Source organism: Marmota marmota, unplaced genomic scaffold (assembly GCF_001458135.2).
Source record: "Marmota marmota marmota unplaced genomic scaffold, marMar, whole genome shotgun sequence".
NCBI lineage: Eukaryota > Metazoa > Chordata > Mammalia > Rodentia > Sciuridae > Marmota > Marmota marmota.
In genome coordinates this window covers 16,614,935-16,629,631 of record NW_026000075.1, presented here as the reverse complement: position 1 = coordinate 16,629,631, position 14,697 = coordinate 16,614,935, and the positions used below count along the sequence as shown (strand labels likewise).

The 14,697-nt window shown below is 30.0% G+C and overlaps 1 protein-coding gene across 2 annotated transcripts in view; it reads right to left on the bottom strand.

Moving 5' to 3' along the window:
- Nucleotides 1–2,561: 2,561 nt before the first annotated feature.
- Bche (butyrylcholinesterase) overlaps nucleotides 2,562–14,697 on the bottom strand; it is a 71,216-nt gene continuing 59,080 nt past the window's right edge. For both annotated transcript variants that reach the window (XM_015494298.2, XM_048814367.1), the window contains 2 exons: nucleotides 13,221–13,387; nucleotides 2,562–4,259 (listed from right to left, as the gene is read on the bottom strand). In XM_015494298.2, the coding sequence (XP_015349784.1) occupies nucleotides 4,135–4,259; nucleotides 13,221–13,387 (292 nt within the window). In that variant the 3' untranslated portion in view covers nucleotides 2,562–4,134. The remainder of the gene's footprint in view (nucleotides 4,260–13,220; nucleotides 13,388–14,697) is intronic.

The following is a 14,697-nucleotide window of genomic DNA, read 5'->3' as shown; positions in this document are numbered from 1 at the left end:
TGATACCTTTTTTACCCCCTGGTATTCTTGATGTGTTGAAAGATACCAAAACAACTTAAGGAGAATGGAAGGTCTCTTTTCAAGAAAACAAGATAACACAATAATTGCCTCAGGAAAAAAAAAAAAACTTGGTCCAGTACTTCATAATGAAAAACAATTCTTAGCATTCACCTACTTAGTTCAACAATCATTAGGTAATTAATATAAAGAACATCTTTTTATGATACTGGAAAGAAGGTTTACCTATAATTGTGAGCGTTCATAGGATAGTTAACACTTTTTACATTAGAAATACACTGGAACATAGTATAAAAATTATAATTATTTATCTTAAATCTGAATTAATGTCATTGATTATAATCAAGTGAGCAAATTCCAGATTAGCTCAAAGTAAACCATGATCTTTTACAATGATTGTTATTATATAAACCACCATAAAATATTGTATATGCACATAAAATTTAATATTTCTTAATTTTTAAATACACCTTTCTCCAAAGCATATCATTATTGGGAAAAAAATGATATCCTGAAAAGATAACTTACTAGTGTCTAGGTCTTAGGACAAGAGTGTGCACTTTCAGCAATTGCTGTTATAATTAATTACTTGTAATAAGTGCATTTCTTTCTCACCTAAAATTGCAGATTTTACAATCTTGTGAGTACTATAATATGAAAATTCCTCCAGAACTTTAAATTAACCATCTAGGATGGGCATGGGTTTCCAAACTTTGTCACACATTTAAACTATTCAGGGATCTCTAAAAAATTCAGATACTTGTCACCCCCTTTCCCATTGTAATTTAATTAGTATGGGGAGTGGCATGTCTCTTGGAATTTTTAATTTCCTCTCAGCTAATTCAAATATATAACAAAGTTTTGAAACTATTCATCTAGGACTTCTTTCTTAGAAAAAGCACTGACCTCAAATATATCAAGATAAATAGTGCTATCATAGAGAAATAAGTCAGAACCACCAGGGAAACTTTTGAAAGTACTAATTTCTAGGCTTCATTCTCAGAAATTCTAATTCAATTGGCCTAGTGTGTTTTAGACCAAAGTTATACAAAGGATTCTAATGCATGGTTAAGGTTGAAGTTTGGGAATCATTGAGCTAAATTCTCCACGTGTCTATGTGAAATTCTGATTCATTGAATATATCTACAATTCCCTAACTAATCTATTCTTTTACATTGAGATCCTCAAGTCTGAATGGCACATTTTGATAAATTCGGTTTGAGGCGGCTACAATGTTGTGTCTTCCCCTGTCCCCTCCTAGTCCTTTGTTTTTCATGTTTCCTTCTGGTTCCCCAAAGATTCACAGTGCTATTGACTTCTCATATAGTAGAATTCAACTCTGTTGCCTCTTATCTTGAATCATTTACTCAATCAATAAGCATGGAGCACACTGTGGAAGCATTGTACAAGCAATCATTAAGTGAGCATCCAGAAATGACTCTCATGATAGCAGAGCATTGACAGCTAATTGCCTTGAAAATTCAGTTTTGTTCACCAGTAGGGTAATCAAAAGAAATTAAATTAACCTAAGAAAATGGGCAATGTTTAGAGGAAAAATCAGCCTTCTTTTGATTACGTATGAGTTTCTGTGTTGTCTATGCATAGCTATTTTTATTAGGGTCAGCTGGTAAAACTATTATACCAGTTCTCTTGCCTTTACATCTCACCTTTCATTCATGGTGAAATTTCAAATAAAGATAAGAAAGAACAAGGTAAGCTAATTTAGAGAAGCTTCGGCTTATTGTAAAAGGAGATTTCTCTCTTTATTTCCAAAAAATATGATTTGTAGATGATCACATTTAGATGTTAGTGGTAGATTTGAGGCATGGCAGTATAGAGCTTTTATCATTCTTTGCCCTAAAAACTTCTAATGCCTCTCCATATTTGCTTAACAGTATTTTTCACTCAATTACTAACAATATGATTGATTTAATGTCTCCATCTTTCAATTTGTAAAAAAAGAAATTTCCAATTATAGCATTACTTGGAAATAGAAAAAAATTCTTGTGTTTTATCACAACCACCTCTAATATGTTATATATGTTAACTATTTTTATTATTACATATGCATAAATGATACATATTATATTTGTAAAATATATTTTACATTATTTTACATTTTATTTTGATGCTTAATTAGATAACTATCATATGACCATCATACACTCTGTCTCATACTCTGATTGTGTCCTGCATGAGATCACTTAGTGAATTTCTTTAATATCATCATGTGCTGAATACCAATAAACTCCTGTTTGTAGAAATGTGTGTGTGTGTGTGTGTGTGTGTGTGTGTGTGTGTGTTTAAATCTGACGTTTTTGCTTTACTTTTCCATAGTCAGAGGGTTGATAGTGCTTCCAGTTTGTTTTACATTAGGAAGATCCAACAAAAGCTGTTTCTTTTTTTTTCCTGCACACCTTCATTTTAAACCAAACTCCCTATGAAAGAGAAATTTCACTCACTGTTGAGTTTATTACCCTATTCAGCAATATGCAGAAGGTTACATTTATTAGAATACTTGGCAAAACATGTCACAGCTGAAATTATGTTAAGATTTATTCATGAAATTTATTTTCAAATTGGCCAGAAATTAGTTTACTTTTACAATTATACTCTTTTTTCAGAAAATATTCCATAACCAATTTTTAGAAAATGAAAACTAGTTATAATTTTGTTTCTTTTAAGGTATAAGACTTGTTACCTTAGTCCTTATAAGTATTTTGAATACTAAACCATAAAATATGTTTTCCATTATGTAAATAATTGATCAAGCTAATGTCCTGACACTAATTGGATTTACTATATTTGCTCTGTTACAGATTTATGTATAATTATCAGTTTTTAAGACATGTACCAAGATTAAGTGATAGTTCCCATGAGTCTGTGTATATGCTAGAAAAAGGACTTTACAAAATGTTGATATTTCAACTTACCAAAATTTTTCATCATGAGCCAGTTGAAATATAAACCTCCAAGGAGAAATCAGAGACAAGAATTTCTGTATCTTCATGCACCACTTTATCTTTGGAGTTCCTGATTTAGAATCTGCATCTAAATTGCCCTTTTAATGGCCATCACCCAAAGAGTCACTCAGAGTTCATGTTACATTAAAGATAGTTGTGACAAAACCCAGGTTGGATTTGATATCATATATGTTATACAGTAAGTGGACATTTTTGTTTTATATTTCCTTCCTGATTCTCATAAGGAACAATCACACAAAAGGTAGTTGAATTATCAGGCTTTCTCTTATACACCAAAATCATGGTTTTGGAGGCCATTTTTCCAGGATTCTAGTATTTTTTTTAGTCACTTAAGTCTTTTGATGTAAAATCCTCTGATTGATGAAACAGGATTATGTTTGATCATCACCATTAAAGGCACTTTAAGAGCACATCTGTGAGATGGGTAATTAGGGACCCATCGTTAATATGTGCAGGACAAGTCCTAAACACATGGAATGATCCCATGAACCAATCCTCCTCCCATCTTGGACATAAGTTAGTTTGTTCTTGCTTTATAAAGAGACTCCTTGATTTTGTCTCTTGATGGCAACATTTTGATTTTATGATCGTTACTTCCAATATGCTTAGCCTCTCGTTTTAGGATTCTCTTTTGCCTTTGTAAAACAAAAAAGAGGGGAATTATTGTCTGTGCTTGTTTTAATATCTCACATTGGCATTAATCTTGCCAACTGATTAGAAGAAATAACACTGTAAATTATAGCATCCAGTGTTTCAAGATTTTATTCATTTTAAAAAGATTGTTTTTTTAAGAATAATAATGAAAATATATATGCCACTAAAAACAAAATACATTTTGGGGAAAAACACTTAGTTATTCAGAAAATAAAGATTAAAGCAGCACATCATTTTAATACGCATATAATTAATTGTCAAACTTCATATTGTGAAATTTAATTAAACGTGGTCTAACCATTTGGGTTTTGAAATGCTAGGTAAAATACTAAGTGAAAGATGTGAGGGATCAATATTACCCTTCTGGCAGTTTTGTTTCAGCTATATAATAGCTTTCTTCGAAGATGTGTAGAGAGCTACTGATATTTTACCTTCATCTAGAGGAAAATGCACATTCTCTAAAGGGTAAATCTATTAATTAGAGACCCATACAGCTCTCTTTCTTGCTGGTGTAATCGTTAAATTGATTTTTCCAGTCCATCATGTAATTGTTCCAGCGATGGAATCCTGCTTTCCACTCTTGTTCTGCTTCATCAATATTTCCTGTAGAACATGGAATAAGTTGCATTAATCTAAATTTTAATCTGCTTACATTAATTGAAAAATAATTTTGATTATAGATGCCATTTTCTCCAAGTACACCACATAGCAATTCTTTATTCATTATTTAATATCAGCTTCTATCTCTACCTGATAAATTTTTAATACAATTTTAATGCATATGTGAAAATATAAATAACACATATGTAAAATTTCTATAAAATGTAAAAATAAATAAAATGAAGAAATGGGTTCATATATAATACTATGTCAAATTACCTAACATGTTTCTTTAGCCTCTGAGAAGATATGTAGATTCGCTTTCATTAATCCTTTTCAAAATAACAAAAATATCATGTAAAGCATTTTTAAAATATGTAATTATATAGCAGAACATTATTGTTGGTAAAATGCTTACACATGAGTGTTTATCAATGCATAAAGAGAACTCTGAGGTTATCATTACACATATTACATTTTATTTAAATTCCAAACAATGTTTAGCTGTTGTTCTAGCTGCCTACTGTGTGAAAGCAGTTTATTAATTTCTTTGTAAAATAGAAAGATAACACAAATCTCTTTTCAAGCAGTTCACAAAGTATTCATATGTGTCTGGAGAAAGGAGTGTTTGGCCAGAAATAAAATGAGGCAATAAACCAAAAAAAGTTTTATGAATATCAAGAACCTCAAAATCCTGATTTATTTGAAAGTATATTAATATACGTGAAAATTAAAAACTCAAAATGTTTCTGATATAAGTAGACAGAACTGTAATGTGGTTTAAGTTATATAAGCATTTTATACATTTGTGATTATCTTCATTCTTAAATGTTTAAGATGCTGAGTCATAGTCATTAAACTGAAAAGAAAATTTTAAGTAATTTCAAGAATGCTGAAAATAGGAACTGACAATTTATTTTAATATATACTTTTCAATCTGTGTATGGGGTGAAGGTGGGAGTTCATAACCCACTTGAATCAAAGTGTCGAATATGATATGTCAAGAAATTTGTAATGTTTTGAACAACCCACAATAAACAGAAAAAACAAAAAAAAATATATACTTTTCAGTTTAAAAACTTTGAAATTAATTGTAATTTTGTAAGAAATTAATTTGGAGAAAACAATTCAATGATCCATTTTCAGTCTGCATGAAAATCAAAATGTATAAAACATTTGAATATCCATTAAATTTCGTTTGTATTTTAAGATATATTTAGGTTTGGAGTATTTATAATGCTTGGACATTGGACAAATATTTGAGAATTTATATAAAATGTCCCACTGTTATATAAAAATAGCCTTTCAAAGATCAAACACTATATATATATATATATTTTTTTTGTTAATAATAGAACTTTCCTAAAGGGTCAAAAACACATTAAATGTGAAAAAAAGGATTTTAAATATCATACCAAATAATCCCCTTTTATTCTCCTTTAATGATAATTACATGCTATTTTAAATGTTACTGACAAAATGAGGACTCTATAAAGTTAAAAACTAATAAAAATTTTATGTAAAAAAGTTATTGGTAATTTAGCATTAGGACATGAATTTTAATAATTACAGAAAAGATCCTGGATCTGACTTCCTTTTCTTATTTGTGGAATGGTCCCAAATCTAGCGATTCATGTAAATGTAAATGTAAAGTTGTTTCATAATCATTATGTTTCATAATTAAATATCTATACATTTTAGTGTTTTGAAAAACTTTTTAGTGCACAAATGCTGTGTAAACCTGAGGAATTTTTGTTTTGACTTTAAAAATAGTGTTGACTGAAACAATAAAATATGAAACATTTAATTATTTTCCAGCAAAATCCAAAAGAAGTTAATGATAAGAAAATGAAGGTTTTGAGGACTGTATCCCAAACCAAAATTAAAGTTTTTTCTCCTTTCCCATCTTCCCTTCCTTTTGTTCTTTTATCTTATTTCTTCTCAATTTATACTAGCTTGTTTATTCCTAAGAACATAAAAATCTAGTCATGGGACAATGTCTCCATTATTTTCAATATCAGTGATAACCAGTGACAAAACCACTTAACTTGAGTACGGAGAAATGTCACAGTTAAGGATTACAATTTTTTCAAAATTATTCATTTATTTAAAATTTGAGAGAGGAAAGACCATTACAGTAAATCATATTTGATCTAAAGTTAATCTCAATACAATTATATCTTAGAACAGAGTGACACTGCTTAAAAAAATGGGTTTCCTATATTGATCAAAATACAGGGTTTAAACTAGAAGTATAACTGAAAGCCATCAAAATAAATTTTGTCTGAATATAGTAATCGTAGAAAATTAATCTTGTTTTATAATATTTCTCATCATAACCAGTCATAACTGAAAGTCCATAAGTATGCTAATTATAGTAATATGTTGTATGTGTACCAATATTCTTTGTTAGAAAGAAAAAAGTTAATAAAATTTGAATGACTAAGAAATGAAAGGAAATATAGAACATCGAAAACAAGTGAATGGTTAGCAATCAAATTAAAATATTGATTAACACCATATTAATATTGATTAACATCCCTACACCTGTTTAATTGTTTAGAAATTATTTTCTATTTTTTAATGTCAATTACAAAAGTAATATTGTCTACTCACCAGTCACCATGAAACCCCCAACCCCCCAAAAAACTTATGTTGTCTTAACAAAATGCTAATTTAGTAATATTTTGAGGGGGCTATATAAGCATTACTCATATCATTTAATATTGAAGTGAAATTGTCTTCAAATAAGTTAATTCTTGGAATCCTCTTTCAACTTCTTTAGAAAGAATTCTAACTTGAAGAGTATTATTATTATTATTATTATTATTATTATTATTATTATTATTATTTTGTCTCTCTAGTGGTAATACTTTATATTTTTGGGCACTAGAAACAATGGAATGATCACCAAAATATATTAAATTTAATTAACTTTTATGAAGAAGTACAGATCAGTTGATAGGACTTCCCCAGTTTTTATGCAGAATGTGATGTCCTCTTTATTCATTCCATACAATTTTGATATAATGTAAGTATGGACAAATATCTTCTCATTTGTAATATAAAAAATAGAGCAATACTATTTACTAATTATCTTCAACTTATGTCATTTAAATGACATGCAAAATAAAGTAATATAGAAAAGTAAAAAGTAAAAGATCAAGAACAAATATATGGCAGAAATATAAATAAAAGAAAAAATAAGGGCCATATGAATAACACAAGAAATTAATCAAGGTCAAAATCTTAAATAAGTAAATGATTATTCAGAAATAAGATTAAAAATCTTCACTACTAATGAAAGTAAAAATTCCAATGATTGTTAAACAAAGGAGTATCACAGTGAAACATAGGAACTAAAAGCACTATGGAAATATTAAATACATGTTAAGAACAATAAATTGTAGAATTAAATTGTAGAATTTAACTCATCTCCATTGTTCCTTGAATACAAATTTCCATTTAGAGGTAAATTTAATTTGTCATACTAAAACAGGAAAAAGCACTTTCATGGTAAGTTTTAAAGAATAAAACAAATATAAATAAAATATAAAGTATAAATGAATATAAGAGAAGCTAATATATCCTTGATGCAATCAAGCAAATAAAAGCAGCTATTTGGATATACAGTATTGCCTCAGAAGTGAAATTATTATGTCGATGCCATATAATACTTCCAGAAACTCTAAGTAGACTAGGTAGAAAAACTTGCATGCCATGAAATCTAACACTTTCAGGAATTAATAACCAGAACATGTCAGAATTCCATTTAAAATTACTAAATGGCTTTACTTAAGATAGAATTTAAATTCCTTTGCATGACACACGAGACGCTTCATCTCTGGTCCCTGCTTATCTGGCTTCTCTCCACTTATCCTTGGGATTAAGATTCAGTGCAGGTATCTTCTCTTAAAAGCTTTCCATGATCATGCACCCTGACTCTACCACTTTACTGTGAGTGAGCAAACTCTATCATTTTTATTTGTGTAGCTCTAACTGATAGTGCAATTCCTAGGACACAGCAGCAGACAATAAGCTCTGTAAAAATTTATCAAATTAACTGATGAAAAAATAGAAAAAAAGAGAAATCATATTTCTACCAGATATTTTGTTATACGTGTCATAACATGCTCTAGAAAATGCTCAGTAATTAGTGAAGTGTTAACTACCTAGGAAAGATAGTCCAATCAAACTCCGTACACCTGTTTAATTGTTTAGAAATTATTTTCTACTTTTTAATGTCAATTTCAAAAGTAATATTGTCCACTCACCAGTGCACCTACCACCCCCAAAAAAACATCTATCTTAACAAAAATGCTAATTTAGTAATATTTTGAGGAGGGGACTATATAAGCATTACTCATACCAATGTGTAATTTGACAACACATTGATCTCCTAATATAGATAGAAGTACATTTTATACTCTGAAGGCAAAGCTCCTCTTCAAAAATCCAGAGAAGAGTGAATGGGCTGGGCGCAGTGGCACACGCCTGTATTCCCAGCAGCTCAAGAGGCTGAGACAGGAGGATCCCAAGTTCAAAGCCAGCCTCAGTGATGCTGAGGCACTAAGCAACTCAGTGAGACCCTGTCTGTAAATAAAAATAAAAAAATAGGGCTGGGGATATGGCTCAGTGGTCAAGCGCTCCTGAGTTCAATCCCTAGTACCAAAAAAAAAAAAAAAAAAAAGAGTCAATGACTAGGCTTACATTAATAAAACTAAATTCTGCGAGATTATGGATTGTTTTTATGTACTATAAAAATAATAGATAATGCAGTTTTTGTTTCCTGAAATATAACTGTTTAATTGAAAAATAAACACAGAGAATCTGAATATTTATGACAATAAGTGCATAAATAAATTTATGATTTTACCTGAAGATTTCTTAGAAAAAGAGTGATCCTTTATATTTATGATAGCAATTTTAGTATGAATATCTAAGGCATAATAATACATTACAAGTGTAATGAGTTCATATACATAAATATAAATGTATTTTAAAGTTTTTTTATATATTCATGTATATGTCTTGATAAATACGTTCTATTAATTTGTTATTATTTTTAACTTTCTTATTATGCCTAGAATTAAATGAGATTGTTTCATTTTTTACAATTTCATTTAGATGAGTAATTTAACTAAAATTATTTAAAATGGCACAAAATATTTTCTAAAATATAAAACAGAGACAACCTGCTCTATGTGTGTGGGTTTTGGGGAGTATAAGAGGATCAATTTTTTTTGTTTGACAAGATAGAAGATAAAGAGAAAGGAATAGCAATGGGAGAATAATAATAAGAAAAAGTAATTTCATATACATATGAACATAATTTGTTTAATTCACATTTTTGTAACCTTTGTTTTGCCCATATTTTGTATTATTTGAGAAAAATGTTATTTTTCCCTTATGAGAAGAATAATAATGATAAGGGTTTTTGTTTTGTTTTGTTTTGTTAATAAAAGTGATTAAGCAACTTGTCAGCAGAACTTAGTCAATTTATTTAAATCAGAGACATTAGAAGTTGTTTTAGCTCATTTGTTCTTCTATTATGAAATGACACACATTGGGTGGCCTGTGCACAACAGAAAGATACTTTTCACAGTTCTAAGAACATGATTAAGGCACCCACAGATTTGAAGTCTGGTGTAGTCGTGTTTCGTCTTTCATAGATGACTGTCTTATCATGTGTCCCTCCTGTGTAGCAACAGAGAAGTTCTCTCAGACCTTTCTTATAAGGGCATTAATCCCATGATGAAATCTGTACTCTCATAACCTCATCACCTACCAAAGGTTGAACCTTGTAATACCACCACATGGTGGGGTAAGATTTCAGCATATGATTTTTAGAAGGACACAGACATTCAGATCACAGAAGGAGAGAATTAAAATACAGTTTGATCAATTGATCTAAATTTTTACTGGAGGTAAGTTAGAAGAAGACACGAAATTGACATTGAATTGTGCCAAGTATGATAATTAAAACACCATAATTTATGTATTCGAGAGTTCATTAAAATTTATTTCATCCCCCATCTTATATTTATTTCCCTATCATGGACTAGTTATAAAAATTATCAGGGAATTCATATTTTTATGTAGTAGCTCACAAATGTATTAGATTTCCTATTTTAGTTTTAATGTGGGATGAGATGATAGAATGAACTACTTTAAATTCAGGTTCGGCATTGTGAAAACTTCTTGTACAATTAAGTTGATTTCATTATAAGTTACTCAACACCTTTGTCTTTGTTTTGATTTACTGTTAATGATGAGTGGAGAATTCAGACATATTAATACAATAAAATCAGTTTGATTTTTTATCTCCAAATCACCTGTCTGCTCTCATTTTTGGTTGTCAGTCTTGCTTATTGATTTGCAAATAGAAGTAAATAACTACAAAGTAACCAATCCAAAAGATATATGACCTCTTCAATTTTTTATTTGGTGTTCTTTAATTTTAGCAAGCAACAATATCCCGTGATTTATTCAAAGGCCAATGGAAAAACCATTATATGTAATATTTTTCTAAATAACTTCTTACTTTAAATAAATTTACTCTTTCATTTTTAATGGAAAAGACAATATCATTGAGAACAAATAATGGGTACTTTCTCCACTTACCTTTCTTTATTCAGATAAGCATGAGATATAGTGAAAAGCAGAATTTGATAGAATTGGAAACAAATACTGTAACTTTATTTTTTACAGGTGCATGCAAAAGCTCCAAGACATGGACTGAAGTATAGCCTGGAAGTGAATTGCTAGAATTCATGTGTTTAAACAAGTTCTAAGAGTCAGTCTATTTGAGAACACTTATTGCTCAAATGTAAACTATCACCGAAGTAGTACTTATAAAGTTTAGTGAGCTTCTGGTATTACGTGAAGTAAACATTTCTGCTTTTAAGAAAACCAGTCAGTAGTTATCTTCTGAAATTTTCATTTATTTGTAGGGCTACCTTAAAAAATAGCTAAGTCCTTCAGCTATCATATTGACACTAATTTTCAAAAAATTAAATATGAAAATATTTGAAGTTTTGTGGCTGGAAAAAATAAGAGATGGCAAGAACATGTGTTCTTAAACTTTTTAATCTCCGTACATTGTTTATTTATGAAACCTAAAGCATGTAACTTCAAATTGGTTTTGTTTGTTTAAATGTAATGATTTTTAATTAATGAATCTATTGTTGATGTTACTATAATCATGACATATATTTAGTTTACAACTTACAAATTCATATATTTAATATGAAAAGTGTTTTGGGGGAGGAAATTTTTAGAAGAAAAATGGTGCTTAAATACAAAATTATTTTTTAAGCCACCTTGGATCTAACCTTAGTGTGGTACTAGCCCAGAGCAAGTCAGGTATTTCTATAGAGCTCAGTGGGGCTCAAGCTCTGACATTGTCCAGCATTACTGCAAGCAGCAGCAGCTGGTCCAAAATATTGGAATGTGTTTATTCAACCTGTTTTGTAGCAGATTAGTATATTGACAGAGAGATTTTTGAAGCCTGTTTTCAATGTTTTCTAGTATTTAAGTTTTATTTTATCAACAAATAAATTACCATAGACAACTTGTGATGAAAAGGATTCAGTTTTTCATATAATAAATGAGTCATTTAAAATCACCATTGCCCTCTCCCCTCACTTATTTTCCTTCAAATTAGGATGCACTCATTCAAAATATTTTAAATAAAGATGAATATGTAGTCTGTGATATGTTAAATAGTATCTGTTTGGGTCTCTTGGCAGATTAAATGGGTTACCTCATTGTTATTCACATGTGGAGGACGCAAGGACTGCACTGTTGCTTTGCCAAGGGAGGCAGAGACCCATCTCTGGGTATATATTATGTCACACAACATTGGGCGATACACAGAGCACTGGTATGTAAGAAACATATCCTAAACAGATGGAGTACACAATCATAATGTTGATGAGTAATGTCTGATAATCAAAAGGCATATTAAACAATCCAGTGCATCTCTAAGATGTTCATATTTGTCTGAAACTAACCCCTAAAATCTCTAAACAAGAAAATAAAAACATACTGTGTTGCGACATCCTATTTGTATAGTCTGAAAATTACAGACAACCATGACAATCAGAATGATGGAACTCAGCAGCAATAGGTCAGCTGATTGAAAGTCAATTGCCTTTATTTGAAAAGTAAAATTTAAAAATGGACTTGAGGAACAACATGAATTATTAATGACTGGGTATTTTAAAACTTGGCAATGAATTGAATATGAATTTCATTCTTCTCAGAGACATCAAAGTAGGATGATATACGTCTGATCACTCAAGCTAATTAAAATATTTTCTCAGTAATGAATATTGAATTAATGATAATCAGAACTGATTTTTATAGTATTTCCTTATATAGTTTTGATCAATTACACCCTGAAGATTAGTTAACCACATTTGTTTATAATATTATGTAATTTACACATGTGTGTATGTTCTTAAATACTTTCAATCTTAGATTCCTTAAAATATTTTGATTATGTTTTTAAATATGTAAATTTTGGAGCTCTTTCATCCCACAGATTCTATTTAACAAATTAATTTTACCTATTTTTAGTACATACTTTTTAATTCTATACGTTGTTTATTTTATGTATTTATTCATATATTCATTAATTCATTCCATGAAGATGGCTGAGTAAGTAGGGCCCAATTTAAATTTTATACTTCTCCAGGAGGAAAGTTATTTTTGATTTATTTATTTAACAACTAAAATACTACTAAAGTACTACTCATATAGTTAGTGCTCAAAACATATGCCTAAAGTTGCTGAAAAAAATGTTATTAAAATTATGGACTCATTGGAATCAAGTAGCTATAAAGTCATAATATTGAATATTAACATTATTAAATGAACAATGCCTCAAATAGTAGACCTCTTCTCATTTATACAGTTGCAATCTATTATTTAACCAAATGATAACAAACACACAAATACCTGTCATTTCCAAGACTTTGGGAAAAAACAGTGTCCAGAATCGGCATTGCTGAGCACGTAGTTTAGTGTGCACACTTGGAGATCCTGTGTTCAAGCTTAGGTACTTTTGTTCAGTGCTTTTGAAGACTGGCCATCTTGTGCTATTGTTCTGGGTCCCATTTGGATGCCTAAATATAGACATTTTATTTCTTTTAAAATAATTTTTAAATAAAATAAAAATATTCTTCTGTAAAACAGTCAACAAGCATTTTGAATCAATCAAAAATGGTGATATATTTTGGTGATCTCAAACATAAATGAACCGGGTTGATCATTTTTAGTATCTTGAAGCAGTGTATTAGTAAAAATTACATAAATTAAAATGTAAAGACGAGTTTACTGCATGCATTTATATGTAATATACCAGGGAAAAATGTTTTCAATTTCAATAAAGTATTTATTGATTTATACTTAAACATGCTCAAAAGAACATGTTATTTTTGTTCCATTGTCTTCCCAGGCCCAAAATTTTCACCATGAATATGAATACCATCTACTCAATGTTTGAGACACATCTCCTCATTATGTAGTGACCTCATTAATCTACGAAACTGCTTCATCTTACTTTTAAGATCTTCTTATGTTCTCATAGATCTAATTGATTAAAAAAACTTCAATTATTCCCTCTTGGGTTCATATAAAGGCTAAAAATATGGTGTAAGTCACATTGCTGAACTTATTTTCTTTTTTTTTTAATATTCAAAAGTCAGATGTTTATTTCAATAATCAACAAGAAAGTTCGTGTTTATAGTAATGTTAGCTTTGGTTTGTGGGGATGATTAAGGAAGACTTGTGCTTTTGTTGTGCAGCTTTTGTAGGACTTTGAACATCTGGAAGGCAGATCGCAGTAACATGAAGCCCTCATAGTGTCTTTTTTTTTATTTTTTATTTATTTTTATTTTTATTTTTTTTTTATTGTTGGTTGTTCAAAACATTACATAGTTCTTGATATAACATCTTTCACACTTTGCTTCAAGTGGGTTATGAACTCCCATTTTTAGCCCATATACAGATTGCAGAATCACATCAATTACACATCCATTGATTTACATATTGCCATACTAGTGACTGTCGTGTTCTGCTACCTTTCCTATCCTCTACTTTCCCCCATCCCCTCCCCTCCCTCCCCTCCTTCTCGCTCTACCCCCTCTCACTGCACCTTCATTTCCTCCCCCTTTCGTATTCCTATTTTTCCCTTTTTCCCCCTTCCCATTTCCTTCTTGTATGTCTTTTCTGTATAATCCCTGACGGGTCTCCTTCCATTTCCATGCAATTTCCCTTTTCTCTCCCTTTCCCTCCCACCTCTCATCTCTGTTTAATGTTATCGTCTTCTCATGCTCTTCGTCCCTACTCTGGTCTTAGTTACTCTCCCTTATATCAAAGAAGACATTTGGCATTTGTTTTTTAGGGATTGGCTAGCTTCACTTAGCATAATCTG